Source organism: Vicugna pacos, chromosome 17 (assembly GCF_048564905.1).
Source record: "Vicugna pacos chromosome 17, VicPac4, whole genome shotgun sequence".
Taxonomy (NCBI): domain Eukaryota; kingdom Metazoa; phylum Chordata; class Mammalia; order Artiodactyla; family Camelidae; genus Vicugna; species Vicugna pacos.
This window is the reverse complement of record NC_133003.1, coordinates 48,505,863-48,526,874: the sequence shown is the minus strand read 5'-3', so window position 1 is coordinate 48,526,874 and position 21,012 is coordinate 48,505,863. Positions and strand designations below refer to the sequence as shown.

At 51.6% G+C, this 21,012-nt stretch overlaps 1 protein-coding gene across 1 annotated transcript in view; it reads right to left on the bottom strand.

Moving 5' to 3' along the window:
* Positions 1-2,768: 2,768 nt before the first annotated feature.
* Positions 2,769-21,012, bottom strand: part of LMCD1 (LIM and cysteine rich domains 1) — a 55,359-nt gene continuing 37,115 nt past the window's right edge. Inside the window, exons 4-6 of the mRNA XM_006206837.4 lie at positions 16,446-16,775; positions 5,150-5,365; positions 2,769-3,427 (exon numbers count right to left, since the gene is read on the bottom strand). Of these exons, the coding sequence (XP_006206899.1) occupies positions 3,269-3,427; positions 5,150-5,365; positions 16,446-16,775 (705 nt within the window). The 3' untranslated portion in view covers positions 2,769-3,268. The remainder of the gene's footprint in view (positions 3,428-5,149; positions 5,366-16,445; positions 16,776-21,012) is intronic.

The following is a 21,012-nucleotide window of genomic DNA, read 5'->3' as shown; positions in this document are numbered from 1 at the left end:
GGTGTTGTTCTGAGGATTGGAGACTAAAGATCATGAGACTGTTCCCTCAAGAAGTGCATCAGGGAGCCTTTCTCAAACTAATAATTATATACCACGGTCGAATCAGTTCAACTGATCACAGTAATCACTGTAACATTTGTTTTAATGGCGGTACTGGGGATTGAGCCCAGGACCTTGTGCATGCTAAGCACTCCACTGTGCCACTGAGCTGTTACGCTCCCCACCCCAACACTGTAACATTTAAAAGCCCATTTCCTTCCAATTCTGGTACGGACTCACTCAGCTAGGGCAGCCCCATGGAAGAGGCAGCGATGGAGCCCAGTGCAGGGAACTGCAGGGAAAGGGAACAGCTGGAGCAGCGCGCAGAGGTGGGGAAAGTGTGGGATGTGCAGAGAGACCTGCACGCAGTGCACTTGGCTTCTGAAAGGGGAGCAGACAGCAAGGCGGGTTGGGGCCAGGAAAATTAAACAATTTGAAGGCAAAGCTAAGAAGCTTTGACTTTCTCCTGTGTGTGCACAGGGAGCCCCTGAGTGTTTTGGAGAGGAGAGTGCATGGGGAGGTCTGTGCTGCTGAGGACCCCATCTGAGAGGTGGGTGGAGAGGGTAAGGTCATGGCAGGGAGGCTCACTATGAGACTGTTGTCATTCTAGACAGAAAAAGTTCAAGGTCAAACATAGCCTTGGGGATGGAAGGAAAGGTGTGGGAGAGAAGGGACTGCACTGAGTGATCATCAGGTGGGAGGAGGGGTATCTGAGAGGACTCAGGGGTTCCAAGTGCAAGGCAGGTTTCATGTGGTAGACCCTGGGAAGGCAGGAGTGTGCTCTGGGTGGGGTCCAGTGGGGACGTCACTCCGACCCACAATGGTGTGGTCAAAGTCACCAGGACAAAATCAATCAGGTATCACACTATGGTTTCAGCAGAGGAGAGGTCATGTACCTGATAATCTCTCTGTCCAGCCATCACCAACCCCTGCTTTAAAGTCTTTAAAGGCTCCCCCTTGCTTCTAGGACAGAGACTTGTCTTTTCTGTTGCTCACAAAGCTGGTGAACCTCTTGTGCCTCAGCGTCCATCCTCCCTCCCTAGACCTGCCATACCAACCGTTCATGGGGCATGGTCACCACTCTCTCCAACAGCAATTAGTTTTGAATAAGCTGGTGCTGTTTTAGCCACAGGGCCTTTGCACATGACATCCATGCATCCATCTTTGACCATCCTCCTTTCCCTCTTTGTCTACTCAGAGTCTACTGTCCATTAGATCTCAGTTCAGGTGTCACTTTTCCAGGAGCACCTTTCCTGGCATCCCTCAATAGGTCCAGTCTCTCTCATTTGCTTTATAGGGACATGTTTCTCCACCCTGGCCTTTAGAGCATCTGCAGTAGCTATAATTTTACATCGTCTTGTGAGAATATTTGCCCAAAGCCCATCTCCTGCACAGACAGCCAAGTCTAGGGGTGATGTTCTATCTGTGGGCACTGAGCCCCCCGCACTCAGCATGGGAATTGGAACTCTAGGGCTCAGTGGATATTTGTGGAAGGAAGGAAGGAAGGAAGGGAGGGAGGGAGGGAGGGAGGAAGGGAGTGAACATTCCATTGGTACTTCAGGAAGGGACTGAGAAGCAGCTTAGGACATATAGAATTTCAGTAGAAGAAGTTTGTCTTCAAGTAACCAGCACAGAACAAGGTAGAAGGGGAGTGGTCTGGATCCAAAGGAGTTTCTGAATTTTGAAGAGAAATTGGGAAACAGAAATCCAGAGCAATGAAGTGTTTTAAGACCAGAAAGACAATTAAGCCCTGTGTTGGAAGGACTCACATGTCAGGGTGGGGACTTGGCTCTTCACTTAAGAGGCAGTGTGGAGCCAGGAAGGATGGGCCCTAAAGCTTCTCTCTGAGAAGGTGGGCGTGTCAGAGAAATCGAGGGGGCTGGAGAGAGAAGCTGGGAACAAAACCACCTTGGGCGGATAGCATAGTAGCTTTCATCAAACTTGCGAGGCACGTGAACGGGGGTCGCGTAGGTGAGCTGATGAGAGTGAAATTTGGGTGGTGGAGTGAAAGGAACTGGGCAATAGATGGGATGTTTAAGAAAGAGAGAAGGTCATGAGTGACCAGGACTGTGGCTCCCAAGACCCGTGATGTTTCACCCTTATGTCCCCAGGAGAAAAAGAAATGTCTTTTCTCAGAAAGTGTGGGAAGGAAACAAATTCAGGGGCTGTAAATACTCAGAGTGGCCATAAAAAGAGAGAGAATCTCGCCCAAAGAGCTATTTATTCCATTTGAATCATTCTGTATTCAGCTGGCAACATTTAAAAAATGGAGCAATTTCTCATAAAATCTATCTTCAGGTCTGCCTGCACTGGTCCCCGTGTCCCTCGTGGCACCCATTGCTTGAGCTCAGGTGGTCCTGTTTGGCTGCTCCGAACACTCTCCCTGGTCTGCCTTTCAGAGTGGTTCACTCATTACCTGCCTGGGCTCTGAGATCCGCTAAGTTGGGTCCTTGCTCCCCAGGCGGCTCATCAGTTCCCAGGAGGCAGCTCTTCAGTGTCCCATGAAATACGACACTCAAGTTTCTGTCAGTGCCATGGGGGTACCAGGAACTGAGGGATGGGGGTTCTGCCCCCAGGACCTACAGTCCCCAAAGAAGTCTGATGAGACACAACTGATGAAGAGACACACCGGTACTGAGAATGCCATCTGCCAGCACCAGCATTCAGGGTCCTAGGGCCAAACAGATGCCCCGAAATCACTGCCAGGTGTCAATAATGAGATCAGGATATACATGAACTTCATAAAATTTTTATTGATATGTTTCTCATGCCAAAACTTTTTTGATTTAAAATTCCAATTCCACTTGAAAAGGAGGCAACAAATGGTTGCTGGGATCCCAGGCTGCTCCTCGAGGAGCCCCCACGTTCACGCACGGTCTACAGCTACATGATTTGACCACTCAGAGTTGAATTCTGGTAAACTCCTCCCAGCGATCCCTTGCAGGATGTCACCTAGGTCTTTAGCTGGTGGCTGGGAAACAACAACAACAAAAACACAATAACTCCATCCTAAGGCTTCTCAGAGCATCTCTGGCTTTCAAACTTGACCCTCAAGGATCCACCACCACCCAACCTAGAATATGCTTAGAGATATATATTCCTGCTGAAAAAAAGAGCACTGTTTTTGTTGCTTGCTGGCTGTCTCGCCAGATCCTTAGGATGGCCTCAGCACACTGGGCTCCCCTTCCTGGTGGGATCCTGTTGATCCCGCCTGCAGGTGGACAGCCATTCAGGAGCGCTTCGACTTGCTGCATGTTGGGCACAGAAGCTGACCCTTGGTGATGATGTATGCTCGGCCACCCAGCTGCTGCTCACAGCCCTCACAGACGAAGTGCTTTCGGTGCCAGGACAAGTCTTCTACGCGCTGGTAGTCCTCCGAGAATATTATCTGGGGAGGGGAGCAGAAGACACGTTCAACTCAGATTCTGCCCCTATTCGACCACGTGTGGAGGACAAGCTGGAAGATGGTGGTCCACCCTCCCCCAGTCTTGTTTTGACCTTTAAATGCCTCAGTGGAGACATAAATTGCAGGCAGTCAGTACAGTATTTGGTGAAGGTCATGGTTGCATCTTAGCTTCTCAGATGGAAAAAAAAATCCTATGTTATCAGCAGGTTTTACGTTTCTAGCATCTGTGATACTCTTTGGGCCAAATCCAAAGCCCGGTTGTGTTCTAAGACAGGATTACACACCCCAGTGAAGACAGCCTAAGGATAGCTAAGTGGCCAACAGGGAGTCTTCAAGAGCGGGAAGACCCAGAGTCACGTGGGCTTGGAATAAACTAACGCTTTGGGGCATCTGGACCACCTGTGAGGACTGCAGAGCAGAAGAGCATACTGGTTAAATGTGCCTTCTGATGTGGGGGGCAAACAGGAAGCAGGTGTGAGTGTTCACTTAAGTACTTACCAGCTGCATGACTGGACAAACTACTTAACCTCCTGTGCCTCAGTTTCCATGTCTGTAGAATGGGGACATAAACATGACCCATCCTGCAGGGTTTTATGAGTGCTACGAGTGTTGCTCCAGATGGAGTATTTGGAATGGAAACAGAGACAAAGTCAATGCTGTATGATGATCATTGACCTCTCTGAACTGCACGTTTCTCAAATGTAAAGTGGAGAGTGGTTCTCCCTCCCTAAAGGGCCGTAGGATCTGTAAACAGCACATCCCATACAAAGTCAGTGGCGCTTGAGGATGAGGAGGTGTTCCTGCGAGCATACTGTGGTCCCTGCAAAAGTGAGGGGGTGGACCAAGCAAGGCTTGTCCTTGCTCACACAGTTATGAGACAGGAGGATTACGGGGCCTTAGCTTCACGTGGAGGCCGATACGTGCAAGGTGGGAGAGGGCAGGCACTGGCTCAAAGTGAGGAGGACATTTCTGACCCTTGTGTGTGCCAAAAAGGAAGGTGGTGAGTTTCCCATCACCAAAGGCAGGCCGACAATAGTTATCAGTATCATAACTGTTATTGTCACTGTTAGCACAACTTTGAGTTGCTCTAGTGTGAACCCATATTGGAGAGCTGAACCCTTTTCCTAGCATCTCTGACTGTTGCATTGTGTTATGTTCATGTCACTCTATTATATTCTATCATCTCGTGTTACATTATCCTAAGACTCACAGCAGCTCCCATTTATTAGTTACTCGGTCGATCCTGTGCCAAGCATCTTCACGCATGATCTCATTTATCCTCAGAGCAAGTCTTTGGGATGGGCACTGGTCCCCTCCCGTTTTATAAGTGATACAACGGAGGCACAAGAGTTAGGTACCCGCACGACTCACAGATGCAGTGGTTTGAATGCAGGCAGTCTGCCTCCCGGCGGACAACCCATCATGCTCTTCGGGGCTCTCACTCAGTGCCGGGTGTTGTGCCCAGGAGAGGTCCTGACAGGTGCTCTGTGCCCAACCCATCCCAGCAGGCCCAGGGGCAGGAACTCATTTCTGCCCCATTTTGCAGATGGGGAAAGAGAGGCTGAGAGCATGGAGGGAGATCTGAGCCTCAGTTTTCCTATCTGTGGCTCACACCATTAGTGAAGCCACACTCCCCGGGGCCTCTGGGTCCCGTCCCACTGTTGTGGGGCCCCCCCCCCCGCCGTCAAGCCCCTCCGCTCTCACCTCGTCACAGCCCGAGCACCGGGGCCGCACGCTCTCACAGTAATGACGGCCACACCAGGGCGCCCCGTCCTTCCAGAAGTAGATGAGGTCCACCAGCGGCTCGGAGCATTTGGTGCACACGAAGCAGGCAGGATGCCACTGCTTGCTGTAGCCCGCCCTGTCCGAGTAGACCACGGGGCTGTCGGCAGGGGCCGCTCCCTTGCAGAACTCACAGACCTAGAAGGGTCAGGGAGGACCCCCAGGACACAAGATAGTCAGGAGTGCATCATGACACGGGCTGGAGTCTCCACGCCAGTCTCCTTACTTCCTGGGTGACCTTGAGCAAGTTACTATGCCACTCTGTTCCTCAGTTTTCTCAACTGCAGAATGGGATAGTAACACTGCATACCTAGCCAGTTGTCGTGGGGACTAAAGTACTTGTTTAACACAGTGATTCTCAAACTTTTTGTTCTAGGACACGTTTATACTCTTAGAAATTATTGAGAACCCCAAAGAGATTTCTTTTGTATGTCAGTAACAGCTGCTGATATTTACCATAAGAGAAATGAAAGCTGAGAAAAAATTAAATAATGATTAAGTCATTAAGAAATAATAAACCAACATATTAACACAAATATTTGTAATTAAAAATAACTGTATTTTCCAAAACAGAAAAATTGAGTCGGAGAGTGGCATTGGCTACATTTTTGCAAAACTCTAATGACAACCTCAGCAGAGGATTTCTGGATTCTTATGACTGTTTCAGTTTTTCATCCATTGCATTGTGTTGTTTTCTTTGAAACAGATGAAGAAAATCTGACCTTCCACTGATAAGAATTTGAAAAAGGCAGGCATTGTCACGGCCCGAGGTGACTATTATTACTGTATTATGAAAGCCTGTGCTTAATTATATCGTTATATTTTGAATTTCAAAAAAAAAAAGTGGGCATTTATTTTCTCTCTTGTCCCATAAAGTACTTAGGTGATATCACCAGTTTCGGCTCTTGGCCAGCCACCCCCACAGGATGGTGGCCGCCCCTGCCTTGATGTGAATACTCTGTCTTACTCAGCATCAACCCTACATCAGCCCAGATAGAGATAGTTGCCGTTTTGCTATGTAAAGATGAGTAGGCCTATGTTCAGAGCCTAAATACTTAGTATTCTTTATGCACTTTAATGGTATACTTAATATACTCTGTATAGGAAGAGGACATAAGAATGAACATGGTGAAAATTGGGGGAGAAAAGCCATCTGAAAAAAATGTGCAGGTACTGACAGCGGTCCCTAAGCATAGTCGTGGTTGAGCGCATGTCTAGATGGGGGATGTGTTTGGTTACTTGCTCCAGGCTGCCTGACGGTGTTCCTTCGAACGTGCTGGATTTGTGGCTTGGGTTTTGCCCATAAGAATGAAGGGCATGAGTCCTTCAGCAGAGTGAAACCCTGTCCCTCTGTGTGTGACCGAGCCCCAGCTTGCCCGGCTCTCATCAGAGGGTCTGAACCAAAAGTAGGTGATGGTCCGCAGCTCATAGATGGTCACATTGCTTCATCAGAGCTGGGAAGTGTCGACTCTCTGGCTCGGGCTGTTGAGAACCAAGTGAGTTTTCTGTCTTTCTTTCCAAATTTCACAGAATGAAATTTCCAATCCCTTTCCTCCCACACAGAAGGGACTTACTGTCCATCTACCACACCTGTCTGGGGATCATCAAGATATATCCAAGGGGCTCCTGGCTCCAAATTTCCAGATGCTGCTTAATGCAGAGGTCGGGAAAGGGAGGGTTTTAAATGCACTTGGATGTGCCGGGGGGTTATCAGCAGCGGCCCCTGACCCACAGAAGGAAACAGAGGGATGTGAGGTCAGAAAGGCATGCGGGGGGATCACAGGTGGCTTTGAACCATGGAGTCACAGTGGGCTAGGACTTCACTCTGGAGGGAATGGGGCGCTATTACTAGTTCCAGAGGCCAGGAGTGCTGTGTTCTGGTTCACACTGTGGGGAGGTGATTCTGGGACCACTGAAAGGGCCTTGTTGGGAGCCTCTCTCTGTGGAGCATCTCTGTCCTCATTGTCCCCCAGCATCCCTGGCTCTGTGCCCCATTCCTACCAGCAGGCAGCCCTTTTTTTAAGCAAAGAGTGTCACTGCCATTTTACCAAAACATGATGTCAGGGTAATGGGCTCTGTCAACACGTGTTAGGAACCAATTTCTTCTTCTTGCCTTTGAACTATTTGCCATGCCCCCTTCCCTGTGGTCTCAAAGGATGAGATATCTGATAGGATCCTGGCTCTTTCAGCCTGGGGGACCCTCAGCCACCAGGGGCAGCCTGGCAAGCAAGAGTCAGAATGCCCAGCCTGCTGGGGTCTTAGGGTCCTGGCCCTGCCTTTCTCTGCACCAACTTATTCTCCTACAATCCTTAGTACTGAGGTTTACAGCTTCCAAATTGTACTGAATGGTTGAGATGGGGGCTAGCTGTGTGACCTTAGGTGAGTTACCCAACCTCTCTGGGCCTTAGTTTTTTTTTTACCCTGTCAAAAGGGAATACTAATAATCATACATACAATAATAACATCACAGGTCAGTTGCATGGATTAAATGAGATAAGAGAATTAATGAGCTTTATAAGGATTCAAGGATAATTAGCCCGCGTTATCCCGACCCAGCCCTCCTTACAGAGGAGAAAGCTGAGGATCAGAGGAGCCGAAGCAGTTTCCCAAGATGACAAAGACGCATTGAAGGGAGAATCTGCTTCTGGCTGGGGGCCTGGATTTCTTCCAGTAACAGCCTGAGTACGTAGACTGGCAGGAGGTGGTTCCTCCCACCCATGAGCTTTGTGCTTTTCCATCTCTGTTCTCTCTCTGTGCAAGTCCAGAGAATCAGATCATGCGAGTTTCATCATATGTCACTACCCCAGACTCGGCTACAATGTGTCCCTGGCTTGGGGGGCCTCCTCCTCTCCCTCTGCCGTCTCCTCCCCCCCACCTGCAAGACGGTTTCTCAGACTCAAGTCTGCCCCAGCATCCCCTAGACGTTGTTCAAACAGACTGCTGCACCACCCCCGCCCTGGAGTGTCTGATGAGTAGGTCTGGGAGGGGGCAGAGGAATTTGCGGGTTCCCAGGGGGATGCTGGTGTGGTCAGGGGACCACGCTTTGAAAACCTCTGTCACAGAATATTTTTAAATGACCTTATAAATAAACTCAGCAAAAATGACATCACCGGTTAGGTTCAGTTACAGCAAAAGCCAATTTGAATTCCTGGGATGCTTAAATCCTAGACTATTTTGAGAATGACCAATGTGGTCATTCCAAGGCGACTTCCCGTGTGGAGGAGACAGTGTGGTCAAGTAGAAGTCCTCTGGGACTAGGTTAAAAGAGACAGAGAAGAACACTGCTCATTAGCATGTCAGTGGGTTCTCATTCATACTCCCAGCTGTCTAAAACCAGAGCCTCCGCACGAGAATCAGTCCAGCCTTTGCTGCGTAACCTAGTTTGCAGACTGTCCCCCCCCCCCCGCCGGGGGGAGACGCTGTAGCACAAACCTCTCACAGGTAGAACGCACATGACGTTCCTCCCAGTGCCTCTGAAGTTTTGCCCTGTTCATGTTCAAATGGTGAGAGGTTCTTAATCACAAGGGTCTAAATGAAAGAGTTTGTTCTGTACTTCGGGCTTTTGTAAATGCCTGCTTTGACAAAGCTGAGGAGCATTCTAGACTCAGCTGCCTCAGAAGCTCAGACCCTGCCGGGCTGGTGTTCCCTTCACCGTGGTGTGTGGAAGTGACGCTGGCAACTTCTTGCACCCTCCTTCACCCAACAGGGTGTCTACTTCTCGCTTCTGTAGATTAGAATGTGGTGGAAGGATGCTGTAAATTCCTGAGGTAGGTCATCAAAAGCAACACAACTTCTGCTTTCTCAGTATACACACCTTGGGAGTTCTAGATGAACAGGAAAAAGGTCTGAAGGCCCCCATCTTAGGGGAGAAAACACTTAGAGACAGAGGGAGAGGCTGCTGGTCCCGCCCCAGCCGTTTGTGTCTTCCCAGCAAGGAGGCCAGATGTGTGAGCGACCGAGCTTCAGGAGATCCCAGCCCCCAGCCTGTGGGCTGCTCCAGATAATACCTTGAGCTCAGAGCCGAGAGATCCCCGCTGAGCCGTGCCCAGATTGCTGACTTGTGAGCAATAGAGACATAGTGGCTTTAAACCGTGGCACGTCGGGGTGCTTGAAGTATGATCCTGCATAACAGCAGCAGCAGATGTGGACACGCAGAATTATTAAGATGTCTGAAATGCAAGTCACCAAGTCACAAAGTGTTGGAGGCCACAGCAGACTGAGGACAGTGGCCCAGGGTTACACGGCCACAGGACTGTCTCTAAGGATGAGCCGCACTGGCCTTCAGAGGCAGATCTGCAGATATCGAGAACCCTCTAAACCAGCCTTAATCTCTCTGCCGGGGTTGCCAGAACTTCTGTCCCAATCATGCTGTTCTCTTCTGGAAGGCTCTTAGCCAAAGGCCTCCCCAGTCTAAACCCAGATTGCCTTGTGAAAATCTTACCATTACGATTCAGTAAATATTAACACAAGGGCCTTGAATTCAGGCACTGGGTTCTCTCCAACACAAATACTCAACAATTTATTTATAAACAGCATCTCCCATTTCCTCTTATGGTGAGGATTCACCATCTTTGCTTTGCAGCCTCATGTATCCCAGAATGTGGGTTTTTTTTTCTTTCTCTTTTTTCTCTTTTTCTGGCCCAGCGACATTGCTGGCATCTTCAGCCTCTTGCGTTCTGTTCCCCGACACAGTCATCTTCCTGAGGCTCTTTACAGACAGGCCGGGTGGGCAGGTGGGTGCGATGCTGTGGTTAGGGTCCCAGACTGGCATGAGGTCCCACTGTAGCTTCATCTTGGGGGGGCTCTTGGATAAGTCAGCCACCTCTCCAAGCCTCAGTGTCCTCATCTGTAACAGGAGGCGGGCCCTGGCTCATGGGAGATGCTTGGCACATGTGGTCACTGTTGCTGGCCACTGGTGCTTGGCCTCTGTCACTGGTTGTCTGGTGAAGGCAGAAGGTGGGGCCAGGAGGGCTTTGTAAATGGTACGCTTGGGAGAGAGACCATCAGCCTGCAGTGTTCTTGAATCCAGTGTTGATGGGCATGTAGGGGAAGGCCAGCTTCCTGCACAGGGTCGCTGCTGAGCAGGGACAAGGCTCACGTGTGGTCACCTCTGTTGTACTGGCCTCACCCGGTGGCAGGACCGCACAGGGAAGTGGGAGCTTCCGTTATTCAGAGTCTGTGCAGGGTTTGGGGTGAGGCTGGCCTGAGTTACTGCTCTGGCTTCACCACTAACCGGCTAGATGACTAGAGAGGGGACAGTATATCTTGAAGGATCATTCTTGGGATTAAATATGACAGCCATGAGCAGCCTGGCACAGTGCCTGGGACAGCCTGGGCAGTCAGTGAATGGGGGGTGACACCACCCATCACCATCGTCACCCCTTTACCTACAGTAGCAAAATAAAATCAGATAAAGCCAAAGTAATTCTTAAACAAAACATTTTGTATGGTTCTTCCAGTTCCAGGGTCAGCAGACTCTCTCCGTGGGCCAAATCCAGCCTGCCGCCTGTTTTGTCAAATAAAGTTTTATTAGGGCATGGCCACGGTCATCTGTTTAGATATTGTCTTTGGCTGCATCAGGGCTGCCAGGACAGGGGCCAGGGCTTATGACTGAGACCGTATGGCTCGAAAACCCTAAAACATTCACAATCTGCCTTTTACAGAAAAAATTGGGCAACCTCAGTTTTAGTCAATGGAATATTACACAGCCCACTTCAGAAAAAAATTTTTGTGACGACTTATGTGGCAACATGGAAAAGTATTTAGAGTATAAAGAGTCGGATGAAGGGAATTTTCTGTGGAAAAGAAAATCTCCTTTAATGTCATTAAAATATCTCCACCATAAAGAAGGAGGCAGGCAGATGTTGAGAAGTGTGGTAACCATGGTGATTTGGGGGATGCTTCCTGGGCCTTTGACCCACTGTCCTCCAGCTCGAATGGGGCTCTCAGGCATGGGGATAGGATGGTGGTTTCAAATTGCCAGAGAGGGGCTGGCAGGAAAGCCAGCCCACAAGCCAAACATCTGCTCGGACGAAGCTTTGGAAGTCCCTTGCCCACAAATATGTCCCTTGTTGAAGCTGAGCCGCCAGCTGCTGTAAGTTTCCATTTGAGAGGCTGAATTCTGGGGAGGGCGGGGACCCAGGCCACTGGTCCCTCCTCTGTACCTGCTGGCGGGGAGAGGAGGCAGGGGGCTGTGCTGTGATTTGGGACCAAATTAACACATCTTTACAACTCCCAGGAATGTCTTCACTTCCTTCCATCTGTTCTTCTTTTAGTCACTCTCTTTGGTGCCGTGGTTTGGCTGACAAGGCAGGAGCAGGGGGGCTCCTGGCAGGAATGAAAATTACAAAAGGGCAGAGATGACATGAAATGCTATGTGCTGGCTTTCTTTCCCCTTGCTTCAGTTGCAAGTTTGGGGTGTAGGGATGGGCGGAAATTCCTGGGCAAGATGACCATGCCCAGGAAATCTGTATATTTAATTTCTGAGAAAATAACCAGTAAGCTGTCTAAATGCAAGGCAACGATCTGGTGAAGCTGTTCACAGTCAGAGTATCTGTAGGATCCATCCAGGTTGGAGAGGTCCAAGCGAGGGCCTGAGAGCGGATGTGAGGCTTGGCCACACTGCTGTGGGATGGTCCGGGTTGCTAGAGTGGGCAGCTCACTGGCCACGGAACGCTTTGAAGCCCCAAAGACCCATGAGAACCCATGGTGGGTAGGATTAGGGTGGGAGAGGCAAGTCCTTCTCTTGTTCCTGGCTTGCAGACAAGAGGACCCTAAATTCTTCACCGGGCCGGGCTGTCAGTTACTCCAAACACTGTCACTCACCCCAGCAAGTAGAAGCACATGTATCCTTGTGCTGTTCCCCACCAGCTGGACCCCAGTCCCACAAGGCTCAGACCCCACAGGGCTGGTGATGCAGAAGGACCTGGGCTGGAATCCCATCCCCATTCCCTCCCCTCCCCCAGCAAGCCCATTAACTTCTCTGTGCCTCAGGCTCTACCTCTGTGAAACGGGCACAACAAACCCAACTTCTTGCGTTGGTTGTTTAGAAGATTCAAAGAGATCAGTGAGCCTGCTGTTCTTCCCCCTCCTCCCTGCTCCACGCGCACACAGTGGGGCAAGTGAAGGAAAGAGAAGGAGGCTAAATATGTTGGGTTTTCATTGGCCTCACTGATTTAAAGGGCTTGCTTTGGGAGTAACAGTGGGTGTGTGAGTATCTGGGATTTTTCTGTGGTGGCATTTCCTCATGAAGAGGGGCGACTGATGGAATTTCCCATGATGCCTCTCTCCTAACCTTACTGTGATGATGATGCTACCACGCCTGAGGTAGGCATGGGCAGCCGCAGCTCTCGGGTTCATTTCCCAGATGTGTCATGGCTGATCTTAGGTCGCCTGTCCTGTTAGTGGGGCCCATGTGAAGCCCTGGGGTCTGGGAGCCGGGGGGAGGGGTGCAGACCTGAGAACTGTGCTCAGATCTGGGTAACTGAGCAGCCCTGGCCATGAGGATGGGTGGGCTCAGAGGGCGCTGCTCCTGCCACCTGGCTGGACCACCGCTCTCCGGCTTCACTCAGAACTCAGCCTGTGGGTGGAGATTCCACACAGGCGATTTGGAAAAGGCTTTTGGCAGTCGCACTCCTCTGGTCTGGACAGTCTGGTGGAGGGGCCTGTTGAGGGGCGGACTTGGCTGCCTGACCTGTCATTGCCTGGGTCTGAGCTCCTCCCATGGTCCTAAGGAAGGACATCACTGTAACCAGCCGTCCAGCAGCTGGACGGAGCCGAGTGAGCATCCGGGAAAACTGACCGTGGTGTAGGCTGCAGGCAGCACAGAGAAAATGGGGCTTGTGGCCTCAGTGCCCTGTGCTCAAGGACTGGGCAGTCGGGTGGGTGTAGAGCAGCGGGCTACATTCTGTGCCTGTGTTTCCAGATCTCTCCAAGGACACTTCAAGGAATTCTAGAGTGCTGTGTGGCCCTCTCAAAGCTGGACTCCCTAAGCTGGGAGTCCTGTGTTAGCATCTCTTGGACCCTCACTGTTTATGAAATTGGTGATATCATTTTTGCTGAGCTAAAATGTCAGGTAATTTTTAACACTCTTTAGCAGTAGTTCTCCAAGCGTGGCCCCCAGACCATCTGGAGACTCGTTAGGCATGCAGATTCTCAGGCCTCATCTGCGCCGACTAGTGGTGAGCTCTGGGGTGGGACCCAGCCTGCTGGACTTGGGCCGGACTTCCAGGCAACGTTAGTTTGTGAACCATGCCGTCCCCTCCTCAAAGCTCTGATGTCTGCCTTGCATGGCCCGGCCCTTTTATAGCCTAATAGCCACGAGCTGTCCAAGGAATTAGCTTTGGGAAACGGGAAAGATGGGCTTGCGGGGCTGACAGAGGTTGGTTTGAATCCCAGTGCCTTTCTTCACATCGTTGGGCGGCTGGGAGCGTTAAATCAGAATATACTCCCCTGCTTAGTGCTGTGCTCGGTCCAGAGAAAGTCCGCTAAATGGTAGCCACTAACAACAGAAGGAACTCTTAGAGTTAAGATAATGAACAGTGATAAGTTACCAACACAGTTCTAGGATGATATGTGTCACGTGTCCTTCTTTTTGCCTCTTTTTTTTTCATAAATCACTGTTTGCTGTGGGGTGTCGGTCTGAGCCCTCTACTCCCTCCCTGTTCGTGGGTTCTCGAGTCCAATGCCCTGACTGCTTCTAGCAAAGTTCGTTGCCCTCCCCAGGGGAGCAAAAGTCAAGCTTCATGCCTAATGCTTGGTTCTGGTAACTGTCCTGTCTGCCCTTTCATGACAACAGGAGGAGCACAGTGCACAGGGCGGCCAGCACCCATGTCCACTGAACGGGCTGCTCCCTGGGGCAAGGCAGCGCGGTTCCGGCAGGCGGCCCAGGTCCAGGCCTAACGGCGGGGCTGCGGGACACGCCGTCTATGGCTGGGTGGGCTGTTTAGCTACCTTAATAGGATTTGCTCCCCAGCTTCAAGGAGGTAAACAGGGAGTCAAATAAGAGCGCCCAGCCTGCTTTCTTCCTGGAACAGATAACCAGCAGGGTTTTCTAACTCAGCACCAATGTAGTAGAGAGTATCAGATCCAGCTTCTGCCCCTTAGAGACTATGGGGCCCCGGGCCGGATACTTATCTTCTCGGAATCCCTGACTTCTCACCTGTAAAATGGGGTTGGTGAGATCTACCCCCCAGCTAGCTGCACGGATTAATCCACGCCCCGGAAGCAGTGAGCACAGCATTTGGCACAGAGCAGGTGCTTGATGCATGTGAGCTCGAAACCTCATCATCCTCCCCAGCAAAACGGCCACCCACGCGGTCCCCATCTTTCAAGGATCAATTTAGTTCCAACATTTATCCGTTCATTCATTTGTTCATTCATTCATGGATTTTATCAGGCACCTACTGTCTATATGGATGGAACTTGCAGATACAGAGCTGGACAGGACAGGACCTCTGCATCTGAGGGAGGTGACGGACATGGGTCTACCGATGACATCACTAGGTGTCTAACTAAGATTGGGGTTAGGGCAAGGAAGGGAAAGTCTGTCTTCCCAAGCCCGCCCTGCCCACCAACATCGGCTTCCTTCAGATTCCCTGTTTACTGGCTGGTCTTGTTTATGTGCTTCCAGAGTGTCAGAGCCATTTCCTAAAGCTGACTGTGGGCAAGGACCAGGGATCTCAGGCCACCTCTGCCCCACTTCCACGCTGTCCAAATATGTGGGCTGAGTCTAGGATCAGAGAGTTCTCAGATCAACATTTCTCTCTTGGGAACGGCAATTGGGAAATGTCACAGACTTAAAGAAGTTGCCTTCCAGCTTGGAACCATGCAGTATTTATGCGTTAAGGACAGACGGCTACTGGAGGGTGGGGAGAGGGCAGGGCTATAGAGAGACTAATTTATGAAACATGGTAACTGGATCTAACTTTTTTTTTAAGCCCCTGGGATGTGAATTCTTACGGAGAAATGGGTCTTTTCAATACATCATCAGATTTGTGGTAGGGAAAATCAGTCTCATTCTTTTGTCTCAGAGTTCATTGGATGGCAATCCCAAATGAACATGCCCACAGGGAGCGGGGTGGAGATGTAGGACGCAGGTCTTGTGTAACAAGTGTGAATCACTACAGAGATGGGCGAGCTGGCCCCTTCTGGGTATAGTGACAGCATCATTTGGGCTGGCATTTCCTTGAGGTGTCTGGCTCAGGCGGGTGGCTGCTAGCCTGGTCCCAGAAAAGCATGTAATTTGCTTGAGGACCCTGTGTGTTCGGACTTTTATCTCCAAATGTCAAACAGAGGCAAGAGATCGCTTGGCTGATGAGGGTTGGGGCTGGGGGCCAGGAAATTTAGCAGACATCAGCCCACGTGACCCGAGTCTCAGGCTAGTCCTCTCACCTCCTGGGCTGCAGATTAAGACAAGCCAAGCTGGGAGGCTCCAGCTCCCAGACCCTGCCTCCTCGCCTGTGCTTCTCAGACAGGCCCCAGGGGCTTCCCCCACAGCACTTCTCCCACGCTCCTCCTGGGGAAGCCCATCCCGCATCCTGTGATACCTCCCGCAGAAAGCCTGCCACTGCTCCCCACGGCCCGCAGTGGAAAGTCCTAAGTCCGTGGCACTCCAACACGAGGACAGTGTCCTCTGCTTGTTTGATTTCCCGGGGCTCAGCAGACAGTCCGGGCTAGTCAGTGCCTGAGTGATGAGTGGCCGGAGGGCAGGACTCTTCAGGAGACGTGCCCCTGCTGACCTCACCAGCCTCGTCCCGCCACCCCCGTCTCCAACACACGCACACCACGCTTTCATTCACATGGGACTTCACTCCATCCTCTGTGCTGTGCTCTCTGGAACTTTCTCCTTTTTTTTTTGGCTCATGCTCCCCTCTTTAAGGCAACACAGGTTTTCGCGGAAGTGCCCGAAGACCTGGGTGACTCCTACTTATTCTTCCAAGGCCGGCACGGCCTCCCCTCTCCCCCAAGCAAGGTCAGATGCCCTTTCTGGGAGCTGCATCCCTTTGGTTGTCTGTGACCCCCACTGGACCACGAGCCTCTCCAGGGCGGGGACCTTGTCTTACTTTTCACGGGATGGTGCCTGGCATAGACTCCAGGAGCACCAGCTCTCCCCTGGAGGGTCCCCCGTGGGAATGAATGCAGGAATGAGGGAACAGTGCCTGGAGCTGGGGCCCCCGGCATGGATGGATGGATGGACGGATGAGCGGGAGAGACTCACGTATTCCTTGGACGGGTCGCCGATGTTGCCGTTGGTGGTGGGGGCAGTGGTCTCTGCGCCCTCGGGCTTGTCCTGCTGTTTCCCCTCCTCCTTGGGCAAGCCACCCTGCCCGGGGAGGGCCACTTCGCCCACGCCCAGGGCCTCGCTCTTGTACTGCTTCACAAACTCCTCCATCACTTTCAGCTCGTTCTCCAAAAGTCCGCGGCAGCGAGAGGGGTCCTGGTCGTAGATGGGGAGCTGGCGCGTGAGCTGGCGCCGGCGGTAGTAGGCGCCCTCGGTGCCGGTCACCGGCTGCTTCTCCTTGGGGATCAGCTCCATGTACTGCAGGCCCTGGGGAGGGGGAGACAGAGCACCCGTGATTCCCCAGCACCCAGGCCGAGAGCCGAGCCCTGGCGAGCCCTGGGCTCGGTGGGCAGTGTCTAGGTCTTCAGGTTTTGCAGGACCCAAGCATCCTCAAGGAAGGAATGGAGTGAAATTTGGTCACACCTAAGAGAGACCTAAATCAGCTTCCACTCTCCCCCGGGTTGTGGTCACAGATTCATATTCTTGGTGAGAGTGAGCTCATTTTAGTAGACCTTTGTTTTGAGATTTGCTGGCTTTACAACATGGATTTCGTTTCCTTCAAAACTCAGTATCTTTACCTCATTTACCTCTTGGCAATGTTTCTCTTTTAAAAAAAAGTCAATCTAGTTGAAAATCGCCTTTCTTAGCAAAGTATAATTAAATTGTTATAGGCATGTGGTATTTCATGGTTTATGAATAAAAATATTCAAAGCACCTTCTGATAGTAGAATCAACAAGGTCTCAGGTCAATAATGTTTCCACACAGGCAGGCTAGAATGGACGATAGACCATCTGAATATGAACATGTCTGTGGATCACTGTCCAACTGGCCTTTTGTTTTGTTTGCTTTTTTTTAAGGAGCAGAAATCTTCCACCTGGGTGGGTCCCAGGGATGGGGAGATTCTGGGGAGAGGCCAGGCCACACAGCCTGAGAAACGGTGAAAGGCAAATTGTTTATCCTTGATTGTTGTTCTCCACCTCTGACCCCGACCCTGAACCTGACCCTGACCCCAGTGGGTGGCCTGATTCCCACACCCAGGTGGCTGCAGCCAGGTTACCCGCTGAGAACCTGCTTGCCCTCTAGTGCATCCTTGGGGGTGGACTCACACGGGAGTTGTGTTAATCGACGTGGAAAGTGCAGTTCGTAATGGACAGTCTCAGCTGCAGCCCTATTGTTGGGAGCAGGGGGTGAAGGCCTGGCGGAGGGGTCTGCTGGTCCAGAGACTGTGGTTTGCTGAGTTTAATGATAAATGAATCCTGGATAAAAGCCTTTCTAGAACAGGGAGAGGCAGGTGACCTTGGTTCCGGTGGGACTGAAATTGAGGGGGGCTGTGCATCCCCCAGAGGCTCAGCCCTAGATCCCCGGGGACCTGGCTGAGCTCTCTTGGCACTGTGGGCTCACGCACGCCCTCTTGGTCCCTGTTCACTTTCAAGGAGCTTTTCCAGACACAGAAGATGGCCCGGGTGTTGCCCAGAGTTCTGGGGTGCGGAAATTTGGGTTTCTAGCTCCAGCCCTGCTGCTACTCTCTGAGTAAGACCCAGAGAGCACTCAGTCCTGCTGGGCCTTGGTTTCCTCATCTGTGAAGTTCAGGGTAGATGGCACCATCATGAGACATCTGGGTGACCTCACGCGACCCTCATCACAGGGGAGCAGCAACACTAAGTGGCTCCGCAGCCCAGGAAAGGGGCCAGAGGAGCTGGGGTGCTGGGTGGCCAGGAGGTCCAGCCCTTCACCCAACACTTGGAAGAACCAGGAGCCCCAGGGAGCCCCCAGCTGATGACATGTCGGGGAGGGGCTGGTTCCTGACTCTGTCTTGGGAAGACCGGGGCGACTGTGGTTTTTCTCTCGATCAGTATGAAATGGCAGGTGGCCTCCAGCACGAACAGGCCAGGCAGGTAGATCTGAAGAACCTCATCTCAAACATGGGGGGCTTAAGAATCACTTGGCAACCTTATGAAAAAGCTTCCCAGGCCCACTCTGATTGGGGATCCTGGAGGGGCCAGGAAGTGAGCGCTTGTCCAAGTTCTCCTGGGTGAGTCCAAAGCAGGACATCCAAGGACAGTGGGTGGGGAAAGGGATGTGACCATCAGAGGACGGGGAAGCAGCAGCCCAAAAGCCACCAGGCTGGGGTGGGGCCCAGGCCCCCGGGAGATGGGTTAGGGGACAGCAGGTGTGGGGCAGAGAAATACCCCCACCAGCCCTTCCTATGTCTTGCCTGCGGCCTGCCCTGCTCCTCGGATCTCGGGAAGGATTTTGGAGAAGTGAAGACTAGAGCTTTGCTCACACTGCCAGAATGGTTATCCAGACCTGGCCAACCTCTCACGCACTCCAGGTGCTGAAGCAGCCCCAGTCGCACAGCTGAGTTGGCTCTGGGTACAGCAACTTCTAGGAAGGCTGCCTTCTCCCCCAGGGTGGGTGGTTTGAGGGATGGTAGGGACAGAGAACACCTACATGCTGCTTACTGTGATCCTCTTCTAGTGCCTGACTGTGGGAACCCATTTCATTCTTGTAGCACTCCTACGAGGAAGGTACTAATATTATCCCTTGGGAAACCGAGGCACAGATAGGTCAAGTAACTTCCTGAAGGTCACACAGCCAGTATGTGGCAGAGACCGCTTTGAACTCAGCAGCTTGAGTCTCAAACCCTTCTATCCTGCCTCACTAGGAGGATTTGCAAAGAGAAAAAATGTCCCTTGAACTCTGGGGGAGTTTCCTTTTGTCATGGTTTCAGGGTGAGGGGGCCGTGGAAGCATTGCTTGATGCCAGGGTGGATCGGTGTGTGCCCCTCGTCTTCTAAAGCCTGCACACCTCCCCATTCGGCTTTACAGATAAACCCTGTGGTCCTGTGCGGTGGCCTCGCCAGCCAGCATCTTTCTGAGCCTGCACTCACAGTGTCCTTGCACGGCTCTGTCCTGGCTGCTGGTGTCCTGGCTGGGTTCCTGTATGGGTTCCTGGCTGGGGCCCTGGAGATAGCAGCCCACTGGTCCTATTGCAGCACAAAGCCCCAGCTGGGTACGGCTCTCTGCCTTTGCCTGGGCAAGGCCTCAGCATCCAGCTTCCACGGACATGTGTTCTGTGATGGTTGGCCTGAGACTCCTGCCTCCACTCCCTAGTCACACGGTGATGGCAGACGTTACTAATCAACCCTGAGGAGGGTCTCAGAACTCACCTCAAACAGTCACTATCGACTGGCATGGACTTGGGAAGGGGCTGATGGAGAGAGAGGGTTAGGTCAGAATCTGCTGCCTGAGCCGCTCAGAGCCTGTAAGAATCTCCCAGATGTCGCTCCAGGAAGCTGACTGAAGTCATGTTCTCAAAACATTTAGCAAGAAGCCTCTTTCCTGGGACCAGCTGGAAAGATTGGTTTAGGTTTTAAGTTTTTTATGAGGACCTTTCCAAATAATTTGGTGCTTTGTTGGCTGATTGAGACATCTTGGGTGATGAGTTCCCAGAATCAGGCTTTCTCAGGAGAGAAATCAAAAGAGCAGAGAGAAAGGTGCTTTCTCCCCCAAGGCTGGGCAGTAGGACACATGGGGGCTCTGGAATCAGGAGACCCAGCCCTGATTCTGCGCTTTCTGATTCTTCTCCAGCTGTCAGACAAGGACAACAAATGGGTTTCACATTCCTTATTAATCCTGGTTAATCATGGTGGCTTAGAGTGCTGTGTTGAGAAGGATTCTGAGGCCCAATGTGGGCTCACTGGGAAACGGAGCTGTGACTGATCAGCAGTGTCTCCCATGGACACGGGAGTAGAGGATGAGGGATGAGTGATTGCCACCCCTGCAGAGGATCCCCACAAGCCTCTGTTTGCTGCCCGGTAAAATGGGAGCACATGGCGTGTGGTGAGGTCTTAATGAGATACTGTATACAGGTGCTCAAAGGATGCTGGTTCCCTTCATCTTCTCCATCTTGGCTCCCTCAAATCCTGGCTCACTTTCAAAGACTCATTCAAGCCCCTCCCTGTTCTTGGAAGACTTCCCTAAAAATGCTAAGCCACACAGTTGCCCTGCCCTCCCACCTGCCTGGCTAGCTGGCCTGGCTGGGCAGCTTGGGAGTCACGGATGTCTCAGTTCATCACCTGGTCCTGACATTGAAGTCAGCTGTGGGACATCTGGCTAGCTGCGTCCCCTCTCTGAGCCTCAGTTTCTCCTTCTATAGATGAGGGTCATAACAGTACAGCCCAAACCGTGTTGGAAAATTAGATAAGATTGTGCACATACTGCTCTTGGGACAGTGCCTGGCTCATAGTAAGTACCCAGTAAATGTTAGCAATGAGGTTTATTGGGACAAGTCTTAAAAGGCTTAAGCACTTCTCTGGTTTTCATTCTGGTTGGGAAGGATGACAGTGAGCAAGATTCAGGCCTTGCCCCTCTCCAAAGTATCATCAGTCCTGATCACTTGGTAATTAAAAAAAAAAAAAGTCAGAAGTGTGAGTAGGAAGGGAGACGTCCAATCTCAGAAATGCGACTTCCCGGGGCGGGCCAGATGCCAGCCAGACACAGA